The sequence below is a fragment of the Anopheles maculipalpis genome, chromosome 3RL, assembly GCF_943734695.1.
Source record: "Anopheles maculipalpis chromosome 3RL, idAnoMacuDA_375_x, whole genome shotgun sequence".
Lineage (NCBI taxonomy): Eukaryota > Metazoa > Arthropoda > Insecta > Diptera > Culicidae > Anopheles > Anopheles maculipalpis.
Window position 1 is genome coordinate 10,218,301 of NC_064872.1, and position 9,050 is coordinate 10,227,350.

At 42.9% G+C, this 9,050-nt stretch overlaps 1 protein-coding gene across 1 annotated transcript; it reads right to left on the reverse strand.

Moving 5' to 3' along the window:
• Positions 1–1,257: 1,257 nt before the first annotated feature.
• On the reverse strand, positions 1,258–8,809 carry LOC126564027 (Krueppel homolog 1-like). Its single transcript, XM_050220929.1, has 4 exons — positions 8,631–8,809; positions 3,268–4,263; positions 1,982–3,065; positions 1,258–1,892 (listed from the first exon to the last, which is right to left on the reverse strand). The coding sequence occupies exons 1-4, from the start codon at positions 8,806–8,808 to the stop codon at positions 1,292–1,294; spliced, it is 2,859 nt and encodes a 952-aa protein (XP_050076886.1). The 5' UTR covers position 8,809; the 3' UTR covers positions 1,258–1,291.
• Positions 8,810–9,050: the final 241 nt, after the last annotated feature.

Below are 9,050 nucleotides of genomic sequence, written 5' to 3' on the forward strand. Positions count from 1 at the left end.
AAATCACGACACTAAACTACCCAAGGTTACTTACGCGATAAAGATTTAACGGTTTCTTCAAATTTGGGAAATCATCCAGTCTATTCTGTTCACGGGTTTTTCATATATATATATATATATATATATATATATATCCTAAATCCTAATCCTCAATACGCATCCTTACAAGCAAACGTACACGCACACACAGTCATAACCTTCCTAACTAAAGAGTCCTACACACTGCTAGTCTTTTCGTCTTTCGTCTCAAAAAATGGCCACCGTTCAAGCGGATATACGAGTACATAATAAACACGTGTCTTGTCGTGTCGTGTGGAGAGGGATGTGTGTATGTTGGTGTGCACAAAACTTGTATAATAGTGTATATGCTGTTGGTATTATTATCTATATATACTCTCTCTTTCCCTCTTTCTCCCTCCCGGTGCAAGAGAACCGCCATTCTTCTAGCTCTCTGGGAACTCTAGCCACTCCCCCCACCCCCCCCCTCCCCTATCCCCCTTACTACGCGTCTTACAAAACTATAAGATTTCTCTTCTTTGCAAAACATTTGACAATGGATCAACAGTCTTTAACGATTCCTTCAACTCCTTCTTTCATCGCAATTTATGTGTGTGTGTGTGTGTATGTGTGTGTTTGTCTGCTCTTCACCAACACTGACCATCACTTGTGTTTACTTGTTTTGTTTTCGTGTTACCCTTGTTCTAAATTTTCCACAATCCCTTCCTATCACATCCAAAATGCTCTCGAATTGGCTTCCCAAAAACGGCAAAAATAAAACAATAAAAAAAAAGAAAGAAACTTATCCCAAGACTCAGTATGAGAGTCGCCCCCCCACATTAATATAATGATTGATAAATTAACTTACACCCCCTCCCCCCGGGGGGGTGGCGCACTGTGAAAGGAGAGCGAGAGCGGAGGGGACCCTTTTCTCCCTTAACCTGAGACAGTCTTGTTTTTCTTATATCCGGGGGCTACCACCCCCCCAGGGGGGTATATGTGGTATGTGCAACCTCTAACCCCTTGCTTCTACCTGATTCTAGATGAGTTCGATTTGCAACACTGATGCGCTGGCGCTGGCTCTCTCCTCTCCTTAGTTGCGCTGAGGTTTGTCGCGGTTGTTTACAATTTAGTTCCGCTTAAAACAGAGGGTAGCTACAGTGAAAACAAATAATTATAATAGTATGATTATAAATAGTCCTAAAACGCTACTATGTGGGCGACGAGAGTATGTAGTGTTCCGGGCACGCGAAGGCCGTCAATATGTGGCCGCTACTCGAACCATCCCTAAACTCTACGATGACTTGTTCGCGTACTGAATCACGGAGCTCATCCGTATGACGGAGGCCTGAGGTTGTGTCGGTATGGGTGATTGCTGTTGCCGCCGCTGTTCTTCGCGGTGGTGGTGGTGGCTTGGTGATACATTCTGAAGCACTTCCAGCTTCACAGAACGCTGCTCGTCCGGTCTCGGCTGATGATGATCATGATGAAGATGATAATAGGCCGCCGTTTGATGGTTCTCCTCCGTTGTGTGTCGCTGTGCTGGAACTTGATGATGGTGATGGAAAAGCTGTTGATGGCCGGCATTTGTATCCAAGGACTGATGTTGCTGCTGTCCACCCATCGGGACACTGTATTGCTGCGTCGCAGTGACAGAATCAAGTACCGCCATCTTGGGAGCGGACACCGATTGGGGCTGCTGCTGGCTGTCCTTGAAGTACAGTTTCCGCTTGCGTGGTGGCAACGTGTTGTTGTCCCTGTCGGCCATTAATACTGAATCGGATTCGGGTGAGGACGAGCGGTCCGGAGACTCCGGGGAGGAGCGTGGTGGCGTGAGAAGATTTTCGGTCCCAGCAATGGCCGCTTCCACCTGCCGCACTATGTCACTGGATGAACTGGAGAGGAGAGAGAGAGAGAGAGAGGGAGAGGGAGAGAGAAATGGTTATCTTGATCCAGCTACGTAGATCTCCACGCATAAGCTTACCGATATTCTGTAATTTGTGACGCTGGTGCAAAGTAACCGTGGTGCTTCATAATGGCCAACGGTTCGTACATGTACTGTCCCGCACTGGAAGCCATTTCCGCAGTCAGACCGGGCGTCAGTTCGAGATGGGTCGAGGAAACACTTACGGCCGCCGGGATCGATAACACCGATGACGACGATGATGAAGAAGACGACGAAGAACCGGAGGACGGCGGTGGAGTGATCCTGGTGAGGGAAAGTGCAGCCGACTGTTGCACTGGTGAGATCGAACGAGGCTTCATTTCGGGACAGAATTTCACCTCCGTGCAGCCATTTTCAACTGCTGCCGCAATGGAAGCCGCTGCTAGCAGTGCCGGAGCAACGCCACCAGTCGGTATGCCACCGTACGCGCGTTGTAACGACTCGTCAAACGATTGACCCATTCCGTCGTACCGTGGGATTTGCTTCCGATCGTTGTCTTCTTCTTCTTCGTCCTCACCTTCTTCATCTTCCTCTTCATCGTCCTCCTCGACACTAGCCGGTGGCTCGTCGTTCACTCCCACGGAGGAGGACCGGGGAGATGGTGAGGATGATTTCAGAATCGTAAATCGACCCACCTCCGAAGACGAAGCTTGCCCTGAACGTTCATCACTGGAGGGCGTATGCTCCGTACCCTCGGTATAGCTCATCCGGGAAGAGTACTCAAACGAACTGTTGCTGCTGCTGCTATTGCTATTTCCACCGGTGCTTTCCAGCGCAGTGGAGGATGGTGCCGATGCGGACACATCCTCCAGCTTGCAATCACCTGCACCTTCCGGTGCACCTTCCTCATCGTCTGGCAGCTCGTTCGCGTGACCCTTAATGTGAGCCTCCATTTCTTTCTTGCTCTTAAACGTTTCGTCACAAATGGTGCACTTGTAGCATTTGGCTCCGTAATGCTGCACACGGTGTAGCTTCAGCACGTGATTGTAGCCAAAGTCCCGGAAACAGATATCACAATGGTACGGCTTTTCGCCCGTATGCGTCCGTGAGTGTACCTTCAGCTGTTTGCTACACGTAAACCCTTTTCCGCATCCTTCCACTGGGCATTTGTAGGGTTTTTCACCTGTAAGCATAAGGAATCGAGCGTATCAGTACGCAGCCAAATTAGCGGTATGAAACACCATGCGTCTCCATTGGAAGAAGAAAAAATTATAAACAACTGGGCGCCTCCATCGCCAAAAATTCAAATTTTCTGCAACTAACGGCAAAAAATCCTACCTGATAAAAACAAAAAAAATATTTCCAAATTCAAATGACACACTTACCGGTATGTGTCCGCATGTGAATCACTAGCTGACCCGACTGGATGAACGTTTTACCGCACACGTTGCACTTGTGGGGCCGTTCCCCGGTATGGATGCGCATGTGCCGGTGCAGCTTGCCGCTATGCTCGAACGCACGGCCACAAATCTCACACTTGTACGGCCGTTCCTTCGTGTGGATCCGCCGATGCACCTGCAGATTCTCCTTCACGCTAAACATCTTATGGCAAAATTCGCACTCGAACGGTCGCTCCCCGGTGTGCGTACGATAGTGACGTACGAGCCGTGCCGGCACAGCGAACGTTTTCTTGCACACATCGCACTGGTACGGGTCGGGTTGCTGGGTGCCAGCGGTGCCTGCACCCGTACCACTGCCAGCAGACCCCGACTCTGCCAGTTTGGCACCGGTTATCTTCTCCCCTGCTAGCTGCTGCTGTTTGGCATGAGATTTCATATGGCTGGTGTGAGCGCTCTTACTGCCAAAGCTTATGTTGCACTGCTCACAGCGAAATTTGGAGCTCACGGTTGGGCTGCTGCTTAACGGTCCCGAATAAGCCGACTGTTCTGGAGAGGAGGATGGTCCTCTTTCACCGAGCGGAGATATCGGACCACCATAGGCTCCGGCGAGTGTGGAGGTGGTCAGGTTTGATGAGGGCTGACCCTGGACCGTGACTGGTGGGTTCAGTACAATTGTCAACTGACCGTTACTACTACTATTGCTACTGGTACTGCTGCTCGTGCTGCTACAACTCTGAGGTCCGTTGCTGATCGTGAGCCCATTAGTGAGGCTGATCGTGTGATGTTGTTGCTGTGGCTGATAAGCATTTGGACCACCGTTGCGAGACGGATGGCCCGATATTGCGTATTGCTCGGCACTCGTTGCATCGCTGTAGTTTAGCTGCAGAATCGTTCCATCTGAACCGTGTTGCTGCTGCTGCTGCTGCTGTTGTTGCGTCATAAGCAGCGGAAGACCAGAATAATACACCATTTTGCATAGATCTAGAAGAGGGAAACATAGAAAAAGGGTAAAAATATTGAAAAATGGAGTTTTCTAAGCGTTTTTTTTTTAGAATATAGAGAATATATAATGAAAACAAAGTTATTGCAGACAGTTTGTGCATTTTTGTCATAAAAATAATTTCTTGATCTTTCATGATCAATTACTACTTCGTTTTGAATGCTTCACTAATAAGGTTTTCCGGTAAAGGTTTGCCAAAAAAAAATCCTTTCAGACACTGGTGGGGTTAGTTGAAATTTTCCGTGATCGCTGACGCGTTCACCGTCAAAAATATATTTCATGTAAGCCACTCCTTCTGAGCGATCGTCACTGTGAGGGGTATTCTCTCAGTCATGGTCCACGTTTTTTTGTGTGTAACAATGCCCATTTAATTTGAGATTTTTTTTTATCATTTAAACAGCGCTAGAAGGGCAACAATCTTAATGACGTCTGGCATATTTTTATGCTCTTAAAACATTTTTTTGTTGACAACGATTCAGTTTTTTCATTCCTGTGGATCATCTTAATTAAACAAAAAAAAGAATATTTTTTAATTTTGTCGATCTTCACACAGCAGAACTGGAGTTCAAATCCAATCCGAACCGCTCCTCCGTAGTGAGGCCCGATTATTATTGATTCAGTCTAGAGAAGATGCTTTCAAATACAGCACGACCTACCGCCACAGCTCCTGTCACCTTCAATCAATTATTCCCCATCCATGCATGCAAGAAAATGACTCCGAAAAAACATATTACAATCAAAACAGGAGCTACTTAGGCATGCAAAAAAAAACCTCCCCCAAAAAACATATTGCCCACGTTCTGCACCGTGTGTCGTGCCATTCTTATCAGCGCAGCAAACTAATCGCCAGACACAAAAGCAAACCCATCCCATAAATAATTCCAAGGAAAAGCATATGTCTTTCTTAGCATAACGACGGAGAATTCGAGGATCGTGCGTATAAATCCCGCGTACGGACAACTTGCCGGTGGCTGAGTGTGGGCATGGTCTGTCCGAACAGGAACTCATCTCAAAGCTCACAAAGGTCGTTCCGCTCGGGCGCATTTCGCAACCTCCCTTGGCACAGCCCCACTAACCCGCGCTGTATTATTGGCAGTGATTAGCACGCTGAACTTGCCTGCAAGAGATCATCCGTCTTGCATCGTTAACGGCACGTGGATCCGAAACTTGGCAGCTCAGCGAATTAATATTGATATATTTGGTGGTTTTTTTTTTGTTTTTTTGTTTGCTGCTGCTGCTGTTGTCTTGCCTTTTTCAACGGCTCGCTAGCTAACACACGTTACTCAGCATCGTCCCGGGCTGTGGATGTGATGCGCGACTAGTGAAGATGATGCCTTTCCTGCCTGTTTCTAAATTTTAAAGCCAATTGATTGGTTGCAGAACCGAACGTATGGCAATGAATGTAAGATTTTGGCACAGGAAAAAAAAGAAAGTAAACGGAACGGAAGACGGTGCACACTATCTCATAACCCGACGAGTTTTGACTACACTATCAAGTGTTGTCGCGTGTGTGTGTGTGTGTGTGTGTGTGATTTTCGCGCCTTAGTTATTTCTGTTTACCTTAACTCTATCAACTGTCTTCCTGTCACAACTGTTGTCTGGTTAAAGCAAAGAAACGAAGACAAAGGCCGCGCTACAAGATCCTCGCCACTGATAGTTTTTATTATTTATTCATTTTTGGGTGATCTATAGACCTTTTGTTTTTAAATTGCGTTTTAATGATGTTATAATCTATGTGCTGTAATCTGCCAGTGTTGTCCATTTGAACAGCAAAATATTGTGTTTTCGATCAATTCGAAATAGCTCGCTCACTCACATCGTAACAAGTTACTTCCTCTTTTAAGCGATCACTTTAGAATCTTTCATAAATTTTACTACATAAATAACAACAAAATATTTTAACCAAAAATACATTTTTTAGCCTTATTGTAAAGCATTAAAAGTGACTGCAACAAAGTGATCATAAAAGTTGAAACAGTTAAACGATCGATCTTTTCCAAAAATGTGTTACATATAACAATAGAACAAGGGGCGGCCCACGGGGTATTGTACGCTAAAGCGGCGCCGGTCTTTAATCTTCAACAGGGCCGGGATTCAATTCCCATCCGGTCCGTCTCCCCGTAGTGAGGACTGACTATACAATTGTGTGGTATTATCGACAAGTCTAGTAAGCTACTCGATGGCTAATAAAAAAATATTAGCAAACCAAACATTTATATTTCATCTTGTCAAATTCCATCCGAAAATTGAAAGTTTCATGTATCAATCATTGACACAATTTGAAGAATATGAATTGTATGTTTCCGCTTTTTTTTTTTTTTTTGGCTATGCTTCTTGAAACATACCACATTTAACCTTCCTTCCGATAACGATCTTGGACAGCTCACTTACCAAACGAAGGATAAACGTTTAGTGAATGGACGCCATATCAAGTTACTCCATGTGTACTAACATGGGACGTTTTTTGGTTTTGTTTGGCAGTTTGATGTAAATCGAATTTGAAACACCTTTTCGAATTATCCTTGACCACGGGCGTGAAATCTAATACGATCGCTAGATAATATCATTGTTTCCCGTTCGGTGCGTGTCCCGATGCGTGGACACACTTTGTTATTACAAGCCATGTAATATGACACTGCCAGTTGGGAACACACACCGTAAGTGGTTGGACCAGTTTTTTTGTTTTTTGGGTAGGTTAGTGGTACAGATTTTATTTACCGTAGCCACATATTGTTAGGCGATCAATGAATGCAAAATAACATTATGATTCGTCACCATAAACATGTTAACTTGAAGCTTTTGGGCTGATTGACGTAGCTTAACATATCGCCCATGAATCTACAAAACACAAAAGTCCTGCCAGAAGTAGGTGGATTTTTGAAAGAGGGGTTTTGAAATGTAGTACAAATAAGAGGACAGTTTTACGGCCTGACTGTTTTTTGATGAATAAAAAAGAAATAAGAAGAAAACAAAAATTAATAAACTTGTTTTTGTCACTTTGCACAACGTTAAAATTAAAAATAAGACGAGAGAGGATCATGATTATTACATTATTCCCATGTTATTTGGATAATTTCGCGACTCTACCGCAACCATTCAAAATTGTTTTTATGATCTGACTAACATTTTCATATTTCTTTAGGTTTTTTTTTACTTATTTTAATACACGATGGATTGGTTGTTTCTTGCATCAGCTTTGAAAAACCATAGAACAAATAGAACAACTCAATAGTTGACCCTGTTGTGTTTTGAACTTCGAAGATTCGAATCGTTTAGAGCAATATGATCAAAATATTAATAATGTATTATAAATTATCTTCTAGTTAACCTTCAAGGGATACGTCTGTCGGTTAAATATAAATAACCTTTTTGTGAGAATTTCGCATTGAAATACACTGTTCATCGTTCGGCAAAACCACCATACAAATTGGCTAGTTAAGGTGGAATTGCCCGTTAATGACGTAACTTAATATCGATATTACATTTGATTTAAAATTTTTAAATTCATAGAAATGAACAACTTCTTGAATGGATGAAAATCATGCATCAACATCGACAGAGTTGTTTAACTATTAAAAATAAATCCACGTTAAAGGTATGAAACCAGTTAAAATGATTGGTCCAATAGTTTTAGTGTTAAAATCATGATTGAAATTGATTTTAAATTTCAAATAAAATTATTTTTAAATAAAATATTTATCTGAGCAGAAATTATATTAAAATTGTACATAAAAATATCTTTAAATTATAAATAAAAATAAATATGATTATTACAGTCTATACAGCTGTGGCGGTTGAGTGTTCGAAGCGATACTACCCAGTAATTATAATTCAAAACTTGATCGAAGTTGTGAAGAAAAAGTAATGTTTGTAACGAAGTAACTAAAAGTTTAATTATTATTTTATTTAAAAAATAAATACATCGTTGCATCAGAATCATTAACTTGAGTAACTGAATATAACATAGCTTAAAAATCAGTTGTGTTTTATTCATGCTCATTTTTTAATCAACAAAAATATTTTTATCTATTTTCCATAAGTTTTTTTCTGTTATTTGAAAAATAAAACATACTTCACCAAACTTTAAAGCCTGGGTATGAGATGGAATGGAATGGAAAGTAAATATATTTTCAAAAAACCGGTAAAAAATATGAGCAAGTATAAACAAAATTAATTATGGGATGTTAAACCCAAAAAAATTTACACAATACGGCGGTAAGACTTCGAAATTCTCTCTTTAACGTTTCAACATGTCAAAATCGTGGTAATTGGCCTCCAGTTCATACACCGGAACATTTCTAACTGTGCATTCAACTGCAGAAATCTCTGCTTTCCCCGACAGACGAACCTTCTGCCGGAACTTCCTTAATTTCGGTGCCCGATTTCGACAGAATGGTCTTGATCCAGTCCTGCTGCGTCCAGAGATCAACGCTTTCCTTCGCCAAGGTGGCTGCTGCTGCAGCGGCCGCGGCTGCTGCAACGACTGCCTTGGTAGTTGTCGTTGCCGTTTCCACGCCTTTCTTCATGCTGGGCAAAGGGTGTGTGTGAGTGTGATTTTATCGGTAATCGGACACTGCACAGGTGTGTGGCCTTTACTTCCTTTAACACGTTTGTAACTATGTTTCACTTTCCGGCCAAGGGAACACTTTTACTCGCTTTATACACACCAAGGGGTAGTACCACTTGCGGACCGTTTCACTAAAATCAGACTTTCTTCTTCAGCAAATAAATCATCACCAACGATCGGGCTTTTATTATTTAATTTCAC